This window comes from Oxyura jamaicensis, chromosome 11 (assembly GCF_011077185.1).
Source record: "Oxyura jamaicensis isolate SHBP4307 breed ruddy duck chromosome 11, BPBGC_Ojam_1.0, whole genome shotgun sequence".
Taxonomy (NCBI): Eukaryota; Metazoa; Chordata; class Aves; order Anseriformes; family Anatidae; genus Oxyura; species Oxyura jamaicensis.
This window is the reverse complement of record NC_048903.1, coordinates 11,233,649-11,247,737: the sequence shown is the minus strand read 5'-3', so window position 1 is coordinate 11,247,737 and position 14,089 is coordinate 11,233,649. Positions and strand designations below refer to the sequence as shown.

At 35.3% G+C, this 14,089-nt stretch overlaps 1 protein-coding gene across 1 annotated transcript in view; it reads left to right on the top strand.

Moving 5' to 3' along the window:
• Positions 1-14,089, top strand: part of LOC118172970 (transcription initiation factor TFIID subunit 4-like) — a 142,851-nt gene that overhangs the window by 58,486 nt on the left and 70,276 nt on the right. Inside the window, exons 11-12 of the mRNA XM_035337171.1 lie at positions 3,883-4,013; positions 5,484-5,609. Of these exons, the coding sequence (XP_035193062.1) occupies positions 3,883-4,013; positions 5,484-5,609 (257 nt within the window). The remainder of the gene's footprint in view (positions 1-3,882; positions 4,014-5,483; positions 5,610-14,089) is intronic.

Genomic DNA, 14,089 nt, shown 5'->3' with positions numbered 1-14,089 from the left:
CAAGTTGACTTTTAAATTTATCATTTTGTAGTCTGGTTTCTTGACACTAATTCATTTTGGGGAAAATTTGTGTTATATTCTTTCTTCCTTAGCCTGCTTTCCAAAGAAAGCTACTCTTAAATGATGGAGCCATCTATTTGCCTTCCTTCTCTCTCCCTGAAGATAATTTTTGAATCCATTGATAAATCAACAGCTAGATAGCCTTGTGTGTGTTACAATTGAGGGGAAAATCATATATATTTTTTTAATTTTCTTTGCTCTTCTGACTGGTTGGCTGCCAGTCAGCACTCTTGTACAGACTTGCCTCAGGGTGGGCTGGCTGTGCCCAGCTGGCAAGCTGGACAAATCTGGGCTGGGAGACATGCCAGCGGGTGGGTGATCTTAAATGTATGAGGGAACTAAGGATATTGTTGATAATAAGGGATAACAGGAATATGGGAGGAAATTGGACCTATCTGGGGGGGAACTGGGATCATAAAATTATACAGGTTGGAAGAGAATTTGAGTGGTTATCTAGTGCAAGTTTGTGCAAGTTTTTGCTTATATCTAGGTCAATATGAAATTCAGACTAGGTTAAATAGGGCTTTGTGCAGCTGAGTCTTAAAAATGCGCAAGGTGGAAGATTCTACAGCTTCTGTGTACAAGGTGTTCCAATACTTAATGAGCACTTCTTTCTGATGTCTAGTCAGAACCTCTGCTGTTTCAGTTTATGAATTTATTTCTCATCCTTACTGCAGGCATCTCAATAAAGAGTTTGACTCCATCTTCTCCATTACTTTTCCCTTAAACGGAGATCCCTCATGTTCTGCTCATATAAATCATATAGTCCAACCCTGTAACAATCTTGGTGACTTTTCCCTGGACACAGGTTTTCCAAATCTTTCTTGTACAGGGAGACCCAAAACTGACTGCAGTATTCAAGATGTGGGCTGAATGAAAAGGAATAGTCACTTCCCTTGATGTACTGGCTACTATTGTTTTGCTGTTGGTACAACCCACTACACTGTCTTCATTGGTGCCAGGATGCATTGATGAATCATGGTTAGCTAGTTGCCCACCAATTTTTCACATACTTCCATGAGCACTGCTACTCTCTCTGGCAGGGAGTCCCTAGCCTGAATTGTTGCAGAGAATTAGTCCATCCCAGGTGTGGTGCTTTGCATTTGTCCTCTGTGAATTTCATGAAGTTCCTGTTGGTCCACTCATCAGGTCCTTCTGGCAGCCCTTCCCTTGAATACACTGACAGCAACAGGCAGTGTGTTGTCATCTGCATACTTTATGGAGATTCTCTCTCTGTGTCACTGAAAAAGATATTAAACAGGGTAAGTCCCAGGACAGAATCCTGAGAGACTCCATTCACGACCGGCCTTCAGGTAGCTTTCTAGATTTTTGAATATTGTTTTGAGGGATTTCAGGAGCAGAAAGTCTCACTGGTTTATTGCTAAGGCTGATGAAGAGGGTGTAGGACAAGAATCTTTGCGAAGCTGACGTTTCAGGAAATGAGCCTTTGATTATAGATGAAGTTCTATAGGAAAAACAAACCACGTAATGGTTGAGTTGACTTACAGCAGAAATGCTTAAAATTAGGAAAATCTTTATCATGAAAAAAAAGCAAGGTGGTGATAGGTCTTTATTATGAAAGCATTATTAAATTCAAAGCATTACAAGTATGTTCATGTGTTCGGAGAAGTTGGGTGGCTGCAGTTAAACTGCTGAAATTCAAAGAATTATTTAACAATTATTCATTCATACTCTTAAGTAGAATACCTGGCAGAATTTTCCATCGCTAACCTCTTTTCTAGATACTATTTAATTAAATCTCCCTTTTTACTTGCACTTTATCTTTCAGACTATTTTTTTTTTCTCTTTTTTTGACTGATAGCTTTGCTTATGCGTTTGCATAATAAAATGGTGCATGCTCAAATAGTTCTGGATATCGTAAGTCTGACTTGCACAAATAGCTCCTACCAATATGAATAGTCCTACTGACTTCAAGGACTTAATTTGCATGAGTAACGGTTGCAGCATTGGGATCTTAATGCGTATGTCTGCTTTCCATTATATGTTCAGCTTTCAGCAACTTCAGTGGAGTTCCATCTCTATTACAGGGGACAAATTGGGCACCAAGAAAGATGTAATTTTCTTTAGCGATAAAGCAAAAATCAGTTAAAAAGCATATATACATATTGCTAAAATCCTTAAGGTATCGTGTACAATATGAAGTCAGTGATGGCTTAAGTTAGTTTAAGAGATAACGACTTCAAAGAATCATTAAAAAAATTAATATCAGAAATACATGACACAGAGAATTCAGCTCTGGGAAGCGGGGGAGTGATGTACTATAGTGATGTAATAAAATATACATTTAAATTGACATTGCAGATCAAAAAAAAAAAAAGAGAAAAAAGAAGAAAAAGGGACTGATGGGGCAAGGGAGAGCTGCAGGAAACATAATCTCTCGGGAGGCTTGGTGCAGGCCTGGCTGCAGTCGCCCTGAATCCAGCAGGCTCCTGATGGGCGCCCCAGGGCCACGGAGGCCTCAGCGCCCCCTGGCAGAGGGGCAGGGCCTGGCCCAGCGCTGACAGGAGCCCAGGGTGATGCCAGCTCCTCTCAGCTCACCTCGGTGACTTAACACAAGTCTCTGCACGTGTAAGGCCGCTGCTCACTTATTCGTCTTCATTTTTCAGACGTGTGAGGGTTTCTCGCTCTTGAATTTGGCTGAAAAAAGATAGGAATGCGTCACAAAGCAAACGCGTTTTGAGGCCTCTCACGTTTGCATTTGTTTGGGAATGTCCTCCCACAAATGAAGATGACTTTTCTAATTTGCCGTTCAGGGAACACTTCCCAGAATATCCTCAGACAAATTTCCTGGAGTGTTGCGTGTATACATGTCACAAATGAGTGTTTTCACAAACATTTTTAAGATGTATGTTTATTTCAAGAACTAGTTCTCTGTGAGCAGAATATTTACTCCTTCATGGTGAGTCAAATTCAACAATCAGTACAGAATGCATCTGCTGAATTTTTTGAATTTAAAATACGTATGTGTTAACACATGGTTTTCTATGCAGGAAACTGCTTGTCCCACTGGGACTACTCGTGTCTATGTCTTCACAGGGCTATGGCTTATTGTAGTGCAGGTATTCATGTAGATACAAATTTATATCTAATATGTACTAATTATTTTAAGGAGTTTCGGAATTCTTAAGTACAACCCATATTCATGCTTCTGTAGCTTAGGTGGTTTTGTGTTTTTGTATATTTCAATGCATTAGATTGTAGAATGCTGTTTTTTCATATAAACTCGGCACAAATTTTCAACTGTCGAAATAACTACAAACATGTCGGTTAGCAGTGTTTGGGGCACAACGGGTGCTTTAAAGAACTATGGTTAATATGACTATTTCCTCATATGCAATTAAATAATAGTTGCTTTGTAATGAATTTTTATTATCAGTAGTATGTCAATAATGTAGGCTAAAGTATGCAGCAGTATGCTTTGGGCCAGCAGCCTGATCTCAGTGACACTGAAATTAATCTGCACTAGTGTTTCTGAAAATAAAGGAATTGCTTTTTCTTGTGAACTGAGAACTCAATTGCCTCATACTCTATTAAACTTTGTTTTAATAGACGAGGATAAACTGCAGTGAAGTTCTTAAATGCTTTCTAAGGGGTAAAAAAGCAACTCTGATTTCTCTTTCAAATTCTGAAGTGCAATCACACCTGCTTTTAAGGGGTAATTAATATATCACCAAAGCTGCATACACTGTCAAAGATTTTTTTGTTGTTGTTGTTCAGGAAAATAGAGTTTTAGTTTTTCTTTAGAGTTCCTTTTGTGAGGGATAAGCTAATTTTCTTTTGTTTTGTTTTGCTTTGCTTTAGCTAAAAAATTAGGAATTACTGATGTGCCAGCTGAGGTGGTTACTTTTATTTCCCATGCAACACAAAACAGATTAAGAACAGTGATAGAAAAAGTAACGGTGATAACCCAGCACCGCATGGAATCGTACAAAGTAAGTGTGCAAGTAAAGTCATTGGATATTATATAATGATGCAATGTGGGAAGTTTTTTTCTTCACACACAGTAGGTGTTTTGTGTTCGTTTTCTTTGAGTTTTAATCACACATTTGTCTACCTCAACAAGTAGAAAGTGTTGTGATGATGACACTGCTTGCCAAACATGTCTTTCTTCTCTGTAATGGATTTTGTGTGTAAAATTATGTTTTCCTCCTTCTGTGCAGAAGTGTCTAGCATGTAACATCTGTTAAGTTGTTTCTGCTCGCGGATAGTGACCGAGACTGTTGATTCTTGATGTCTTCTCTTTTGACCAAGATAACCAAAGATTGGATCAAAATTGCTTCAATATATAGGAATTTATAGTAACTGTACATGTTTTTTGGCTATGAGAAATTATAATACTTTGACATCAGAGTACACTTTAAAAGTTTTGGCCCAAAACATAGAAAGCTAAAGAATACAATGATAACCCAGAAATAAATCTGTTTTCAGATTGGAAGAAAAAGCTAATTTGTCTTAAACGAGCAAGTAAAGAATTCAGCTGTAAATTCTTCACTGAAATTAAACAAAGATAGTCTCCTTAAAAAGAACATTTCAAGATAAAATGATAATCTGATCCCATTATTAGTGATTTTATTATTGGAGAAAATTGAAATAATTTAATTATCTTAAACCAGAGGGAAAATTTTAGTAAGAATCTGCAAACTAGCTTGAAGTTCATATAAATCAAATACCTTTATCAATTAAAAAGAAAAAAGAAACTCTTAAAATAAAAGTTTCTAGTAGTTGTTAAACCGATAAAAAAGCAAGATGGTAATTATCATAATTGTGTGTTGTGTCTAAGCTGTGCTTAGATTTCCTTATATATATCCATTTATAGTATCTCTATATAGAAAGAGTAGATTTTTTTGGTCAAACAGTTTTGGACTGAATCTTTGTCCACCTATTTCCCAAAGCTGGGTCACAGTTGGACTAATTATATAGGGCATTCACAAGAAAATTTATCCTGGGGGTCTGTGACAAGAATCAACCTTTCTGGGACAGAAAAATTGATTTAAAAGGTAAAGGCCACTGTGTCTATTACCTAAATCTACAGCTTTTCTTGCAATTGATGGGTATATTCTACTGTCATTAACTAAAAGAAACAAGTCTTTTGTTTCTTTCCAATATTCTTCACCTGCTTCAGTGGTATGAAATCCCTCCTTCCTTTTCCCTAGGATGGTGTCTTGAGACAAAAACGCTTTAAGTAGTCTGTGTTAAAACAGAGGGGGAAAAAAAAAGTTACATTAAATAATTGGATTTTAGCTGCAAAATTAACTTTAGGCTGGCTTCATTCCCCTGAGCTTAATTTTTTTATTTTTATTTTTTGTACAGTGGAAAGATTTTAATGTGTAACACTTAAAGTCTTCTTTAGATGCATAGTCTTGATGAAAATGCATATTTTCCTAAAATATTATTATTTACAGGATGATGAGTGGTATGAACAAGCTACAGATGTCCGATCACAGCTGAAGTTTTTTGAACAGTTGGAGCGTTTAGAAAAGCAAAGGAAAGATGAACAAGAGAGGGAAATCTTGCTAAAGGCTGCCAAGGTATCTTTTTTCTTATATTTTTTTAACTATTTAACAATTCATAGTCTTCAAACAGTTAATTTCTTGAAATCTGTTTCAGGAATGGATTTAATTTTTTACAACAGAAAGATACTATTGTTGTGTCACCACACCTTTAATTTACTAAGTCATGCTGTTTATGTATGATGACACCAGACCTAGCTGACTGGAATGCTTCTGCATTCTCAGGAAGATTATACCTCTGAATATGATGAGTTCTTGTTAGTACAGGAGACAATGGCTAACATTTTCAAAACAAAACTTGGTGAAAAAATTTTCACAATTGCCTTTGAAATTTAACAGATGCCAAGGTTTATGTGCCACTTGAAAATCATAGGCTACTATATTGGTATTTAATCACAGTTCAGTAAATGATTATGGATTTTGGAGGCTTTTAAATTCCTGAGTTTCTAGAAATTTGTTTGAAACAATTTTGTTCATATGTTTATTTTAAATAGTAAAAGTCCCAGTATTCATAAATTTGGTGTTCTACTCACCCATACGTAGCTACATTATTTAACTGAACCATGCCTGTCTTCAGTTAACTATCAGTTCTTTTAGAGTTATTCATTTGTAACATGAACTCCAAAGACTGAATTTTCATATGCACACAATACAACGAATAGAGGTGATACTGTTTCAAGACATACGTATAGATAAATCTCCTGTCCAAAAATGTAAATTTAATTACATTATGCATATAGTATATCAAACGGCACAAACAGCAAATAAGCTATCCCTTTACTTGAATTATTTGTCTGTTGATTTGCATTTTCATTGAATTATTTATTTTACATTCTAAAGAGATTGCATGGTACAACTCAATGCTCAGTGGTAACGGTTTAAAAACTTTTCCCTGACTGGACAAAGCCATACGCGGGCTGATCTGAGGCTGGGTTAGGTGACTTCCTGTTCTCACTTCCAAACTGAATCACTTCATGAAGTCACGTTCTCTGGATTCTTGTTTTTGTCCTGAGTAATGTTAACTCCTGTGAATGAGGAAAATAAATAACAAGTTTGATTCCTAGAGATTATAGAAATAACAAATTAAAGCATTATTCAAAAAACATAAAGAGTCTTCTACGTGGCTTAAAGAAATCATCATCTTGAAAATAATGAATATGTAAATCAGCATCATAACCAGAAAGTGAGAGGAGGCAGCTTGGCATAAAGACATGGCATACTAGAAAAAATATATGAAGGTCTTAAAAAAAAATAAAACTACAAAATAGCCATGGAAGAAAAATGCTGATCTATCAGCATGGTTAGAAAGAGAAGTTGAATATGTTGTGAAACTTCTAGACGGTACTTATGCAGATGTTGTGATTTAAGTATTAAATGCCAGTTTGTAATTGAACTTAGATGGATGGTGTTTTTCCTTTATGGAGCATTCAGCTGGCTCTCAGCCATTCTTTTTGGGTGGCTTGACAACCCATTACAAAACTTAAGTAGCACATAGTTTGGCAAAACATGGTCAGGTTACAACTTTTTATTTTAAATAATATGTTCATGATTTCCTTACCATCTAAGTTGCTGCACAAATGAAGGATCACCTGTACATTAACAGAGAGGAATCTTTGAGATACTATTCTGAATTCCCAGGTACTAAATCCTTCACTGGGATTTTGGACTTCAGGGTCTTTTGTGATCTCAGTTGTCTAAGGAGATGGAAGACTGTGGAAAAGATGTAGTAATTGTAATGAAACAGTTATTAAACAGAGTTTAAAAATATATATATAAATCTGCCCCAGCTGCTCTGATAACTAGTGGTAAAGATAGGTAACCATTTCATGTCTGTTCGTGGCTAGCTGATTGATATTTGTTGATATTTGTGTCTGTGAAGAGCGTAATGATTAAACTGGCTGTGAAGACTGACATACACTTTACACAAAGATGTTTCACAGATCATGGTACTGTTGTCACCTTAATAACGTTGCATCCTTAAAGGTTGGGATTTCAAGGTGAAATTTGTGTTTCTGTTTTTTTCTGTAAATGCTTAAATCTAAAAATAATATATACATATATATAATATATAAACTACAGCTTCTTAATGTGCCATTTAGACAGCGATCTTTTATCCTGCACATGTTTTGACATGTTATTTTACAACAAGTTTATAAAGAAACTCAGCAGAATAATTTTAGAAGTTCCAAAATTACCTACTAGTGGTACCTAGCCTTATTGTCTAGTATGGAACAGCATGCACAGGTTTAACTTGCTTAATGAAAGTTCTTTTTTAATTAAGTATTTACACTTTGAAGCCTTAATAGCAACCGAAGTCCAAGTATTCACAAAGAATAAGATAATGATGAAGGGAATATTTGGGGCACTGGGGTGTATAATCTAAAATAATCATCTTCATTAGGAACAAGTGATGGAAAATGAAGGAACAGATTGAACTGAAGGGAGGAGTCTGCATGAATCTTTGGAATCTTTTGGAATCTTTGGTAATTTTGCATTAGAATTCAGGAAGGTGTACGCATTCAGGAAGATATTTAAAGGATGGTTACAGAAAGGGTTGGTTTTGGATGTTTTTTGTTGGTGTTTTGGATTGTGTCTCTTTTTAGAGAGGAGATAGATATTTTATACTAGTGTTCTGATGGATCTGCGACCAGTTGTTACAGTAGGATATGAGTGTAATGTGTAAATTACACAATGGGGTAGATTTTGCTTCAGGAAATTGGAAGAATGAAAGAGAAAATCAGATGGGGAGACCAGATAAAAATGAACTTAGGCTTCAAAAACATTAGAAAAAATTTTGTCATTCTGGGAAAAATTACTATCTGAATTAAAAATAATTGTGGAGCTGCAGGAGTATTTTTAAGCAAATAGCAGTACTATTTGTCTTGGTAAGTGAGCAAATATGACATCTTATGTACTATGCCTGGAAAGTAGTTGAGAAATAGAAACTTAATACCACAACCTTAGAAAAATAATGACTGGTGTTTACTTTCCAGTGAGGTATTTTGGAGGAAGACAAACTTGACAGGAAGATTCTAAAGGTATACTGTGTAGTAGCAATGCACTGTATAGTTTATTTTTATTTTTAATTTATTTTTAGTTAAATAACTAAAAAACAAGACCATATGGTTTCAGGAGTTAACATGATCTCATATTCCTCAGGGGTCTTTGCATCATGTCCCAGAATGTATGTGTACCAACATAGAATGTACGGCCCAAAGCGTTTCTCTGATTTACTTTCTAGAGATACTTTTCTAATAAAAGCATTTCAAGATATATTGATCACCAAAACGGTGAGATCCACAGTTGTCATCTGCTAGGACAGCTCCTGTTTCAAACATTCAGATATGAGTTAAATACAGAAGCTGTACAGGGAGATACTACAACTGCTTTGATTATCATTACTTTGGGATTATCTTTCTGATACATGAATAATAGGGTAAAGGAATAATGGCAAAAGGAGGGGCTACCGTGTGTGTGTGTGTGTATATGCATATACACATGCAAAGTGGGATTTCTTTAAAGAAAATATTTGGGAGAGTCAACACTTCCTCGCTAGTAACCCACTAGCCATTGTTTCCACATGTGTGCTGAAGCAGAGGTCTTTTGACTCTGTCTTTGGTGGCTGGTATGGGAAATCAGAAAAAGAGCTAAGGAAAGTCTTAAGACAGCAGAAAGGTCAAAAGCCAGACTGAAATAACTTGAGGAGTTTACCTTTACGTTTGACATGGTGTGTGTTGTGTAGACTTTCTAAAAACACACAGCACAGGTCTTGCTATAGTAAAAAATGCTTTCATAGCTATTCACCCTTGCTGCTTTCATAGCTACTTCCAAAATCTGGAAAATGTAGGTTGTGTGTCAAACAGAATGAGGTTCTGGTTCTGAGGTAGTCGTGGAAATATTTCTGGCAGCAGGATGAATAGGAGTTCGTACTGGATTATTCTATTTTGATTTTATTTCTGAATTTGTGTTTGGAGAGAGATTCTTTATATAAGACATGCAGTTTGGGGTTACCCTTGTTTTCAGAAAATCGAGAAATAATACTTCTTTGATATAATTTATAATAAAGCTGATAACATTAAAATTACCGTGTTAATTCATCTGCTCAAAATGGCTAAATGCCTGTTTATCAAATTTATTGTGATGATTTTCCAATATATACATTCTATTGATGTATTATTTTGAGTGTTTTGTCTTAGTAACAAGCCTCCCTAGTTTGGGGTTCTTAAAATTTAAGCACAGTTATCACAGGAGTAAAATCTGCTTTGTGGCCTCTATTCTGTAAAAAGTGTAATTAAGTAAATGGAATTTTTTGGGGTGTTGTTTGCAAATTTTACTAGTATTTATGGATGATACAGATTTTGATAGCACTGTAGATGGAAGTGCTTTTTATTGGAGAGAGATCATTGAAACTTGGCAATGCAGATTTCCTTGCACTGCACTGTCACGTGCACCTCCTTGTCATTACTTGAAGGGGCTATCTCTCTGAGCGCGAGATGAGTTCAGTCATCATGCCAATTTAATCATTTCCCTCTCTTCTGAGAGTACAGTGGATGTAATGCAGCTTTTTGTGAGATGAAGCGCTCTCTGAACTGAAACTTGTAACTCACTTCTGATGCGAGGAGAGCAAAGAGTGAATTATTGCGCTGAGATAATTTTCTCAATTTTTAAAAATTTGTTACTTCAATTTTAATGATTTTAAAATGAATCTTCTTTTAGACCTGTACTCTTGCATTCCACCTTGCTGTGGTCGTAGCTCTGAATAGGGTTTTACCCTCAGCTATGCTGCTTTTAACTCTCACTTTTTATTAACAAAGCTAATGTGAAAGCAAAGTGTTTCATGTTGCCAATTTAATTTCTTTAATTAAAAGTGAAAGTTATAAGCTGGTACAGCCGTGGGTGAAGTTCTAATGTCATCAATGGGGAAAAATAGGTTTAAAATTGAAACTGTTGGCACAGCAGTGCCTCTCCATAGTATAGTACCTGCAGTTGTGACTCTTAACTTTATTTAATGAAAAAAGATGAATTTGAAGCATTAAAGACTTCCAGTATATATATTGGGAAAGGGGGGGTAGATCTGTGGGTGCCTTAACTAGGAGTAGGTGTTGCTAAATGCAGGCATCAAGCATGTGTCTAGGAAGAGAAACCCTGAGAGCTTTTCAAACACAGGTTTAACAAGCTGAATACTTCAAAATTATTCTAAATCTAACAGAAAACTTTGTTGTTGTTGTTGCTGGGGAAGAAATGTAACGATAGCGCAGCTTTGATTTTACAAATTACAACAAAATACTCAATAATAGTCCTAGTTCAAAACATCATAAGGACTGTTAGTTTGCCCATCTGCATAGATGCACAGAGTATCCTCCAATTTATTTTATTTTTCTGCATGTATTACATTGAAGTTGTAAAGATACTCTTAAAAATACTTTTGATTTCTAATTGAAGTCCATTGTATGTAATACAAAATGCACTTCTTAAAACTACACTGTTACATGTGTAATTAGATGTCTGTTTTTGTGGCATTCTTCCTTAACGCAAGCAATGAGAAAAACTGAGGTTTGGAACATTAGGGAATTTGGTATCATGTAAATGAAGCCCAATATTTCTAATGTGTTTTGAATACACACATTTAACATATGCTGCTTTTCATACTTTCAAAGTCTGATATTTCCATAGAGCTAATGTGATCTATGCAGTTTTCAGATAAATAAGATAGCAAGTTCTCCAACACAAAGCACTTTCTTTCTTAACAATTAAAATATCAGGCTGTCTGGTCTAATAAAAGTAGCTTATGTTTAGGAGAAATGTTAACAAACCCGGTTTGGTGAATATGTTCTCAGTAGGAGACAACATTTAATGTATTTAAAAGTATGTTATCTGGTTATGATCAGTCCTAGGTTTCTCTAAAATTACTATGGGAAGCTGGCTTGCTTCTAAGCATGTTTATTCACCAACATGAAAATGTATTACATAAACCCAGCTTTCTTTATTTACAGATATAGACAAGAAAAATAGAGAGGGGCGGAGAAGAGTCATGATGAACTCCTTGAAATTATGTGAGTAGGGAGTTCTGTGAGTGGTGGGTGTTCCTGAAGCTTTAGAGGAAACGGGCATTGGTGCATTAAAGGATTTTGGAAAAACATGTTTGACAAAGCAAGTGAGATGCAGCATATTAACATTTGGAAATAAGAGAGAAAGGCGAAAGGAAGACAAACTCGAGAATGAGATGTCTGTGAAGAAAAAAATGAAACTCAAATGAAAAGAAAGGAACAATTAGCCAGTAGCTCAATGAAACTCAAATATTAAAATATTTGGTGAATAAAAATGGTGAAATACAGGCAAGCACTACAAGAGCTGAGTAACAGCAAATTTGTTCAAACTCTTCAGAGGAAGGAAAAGATGCTTATGTGTGGAATGGAGTGTAAAGAGAAGCCAGTGACATTTTTAAAGCCTATCTAGGCACCTCTATTAAGTTTGACATTTTTGTTTGCTGTATTTATTTTAATCTGTGTTACATCAGCATTGAAGAAGCCTTTTGTAAGTTATATTAGATGATAAAATGAGGAATTAATAAAATTATTACTGCTTATCCTTTTTCTTTTCCTAACACACTTTAGTCTTCATATACTGATGATTTTATTTCTCTAGTTTACTGATTTCCTTGCTGACATGACAGTCAGCAAGAAAGCATTTTATTCTCAACAGTCTGTTGGAAAACTGTTAAAATTTATCTGAACACAAAAAGAAACAAACTGATGGCTAAAATTCCATTATTTTATTAGTGTGATCATTACACCAGTAATCACACTTAACACCTTTTAATCTGGGTTTATATATCTAGCATCACCTGGTATTTTAATTCATCATTAGTGATTAAATCCCTGTATTTAATGTCACGCAGTAGCTGATAGCCATTTTCACCCATGTAACAATTTCTATTAATTTGTTGTGAATGAGCTAGAGGTTTACACAGAATAGATCTGCTTTGCTTTTTTGCCTGCTTCCAAAGTCTGCTTTCTCCAATTGTCCTGAACTCCAGATCTACTTTTATTTGGTCAACTCCTGAAAAACAACCAACCAACCAAAGAAAAAAAATATTAAATATAAAAAATACTTTTTTAAAAAAAAAAAAAAAAAAAGTATATATTTTTAAACCTGTAGTAGAGTTTTTCCCTTCACTTACTGAGTCCAGGAAATGTAGATGTTATTTTGTATCTCTTGCTTTGATTTTTCTCACAATGTCCCTAAATGCAACATAGATCTGGTATGTTTTCCAGGATTCTTTCTTGTAGAAACTTGGTAACAATATTAGAAGTCTCAGCTTGATTCTCCAAGGACTCCACGCTTTCTCCTTAAGCTGAAGTGCTTTTAACTTGTGCTTTGCATTTGGCAAATGATTCAGCTTCATACAGTAGTATGAATACACTTTGTATCTCTGTACTTCTTTCACTGCAAGATTCGGAAGGCAATAGAAGTTCGTTGTACTTTTAATAAATTTATCATCAAAAAACATGAAAGGGCTAAATATGATTTCCCATACAGCGTACTGGAGAAACTGAGGCACACAATGATTGTACTGTCATCACAAAGTGACAGAGCAAAGACATAAATGAGCTTAGTGCTTAAATACTTACACAAGTCCATGTCCTAGAGAAGCAACTCATAGAACCCCCACGCACATACGCACCTCAATTAGCTATAAACATAATCAAGTTCTTAGTAATTGCTCTACGGAATAGAGTCCCAGCTCTCTGGCATATCCACATAATTTCCTGAATATGTGTATTTTTGTTCTTTAAACAGTAACTAGGTCAGATTAGCTGCATTTCCTTTTTGTCTGACCACAGCAGTTAGAAGCAATCTCAGTCTACATACAGTTGGAGTTTCTTTCTTGGTTGGCACAACTTACATGAGAGTCTAATTCAGTCATTAGTTATCTACAAATTTTAATTTCTCATTACTATACTCCAAACGCTTTCCTGTCAAACCACCTCATATGCTAACAGGCACAAAGTCACTAGTAGGTGGTAGTGTAAAATGAAGCTAATGTACACAGTGGAAAAGTGAAGTGCATCTTCTAAAGATCCCCTTCTTGTTTAATTTGGATGTGCTTTATTAGTGTGTTGTATGTGTGTGCTATATTAGATGAAAAAATAATCTCAGTTCAATAAATAAATAAAAGTGTAAAGAAAAGGATAGAGAAGTCTGAGCTATTGTTGCACTGTCTGCCGAGTCATAGCCAAGGTTCTCTCCAGGTAAGTCAACAATATCATATGTCCCTCTGCCCTTAAAACATACCTTGCTTTGGTTTTCTTCATGGATTTTTAACTTCTGAAGTGAATATGTTATGAAAAATTCAAACAATGGGAAAAAGTAAGCCTATGTAAGTGTACAAATGAACATGCTTTCAAGTTTCAGGTCTGTATTTGATCTAGAAAGAGGCAGAGAAAGGAGAGGTCATAGAAATATTATTCCTTTAGGGACTGTGTAAATAATATCAC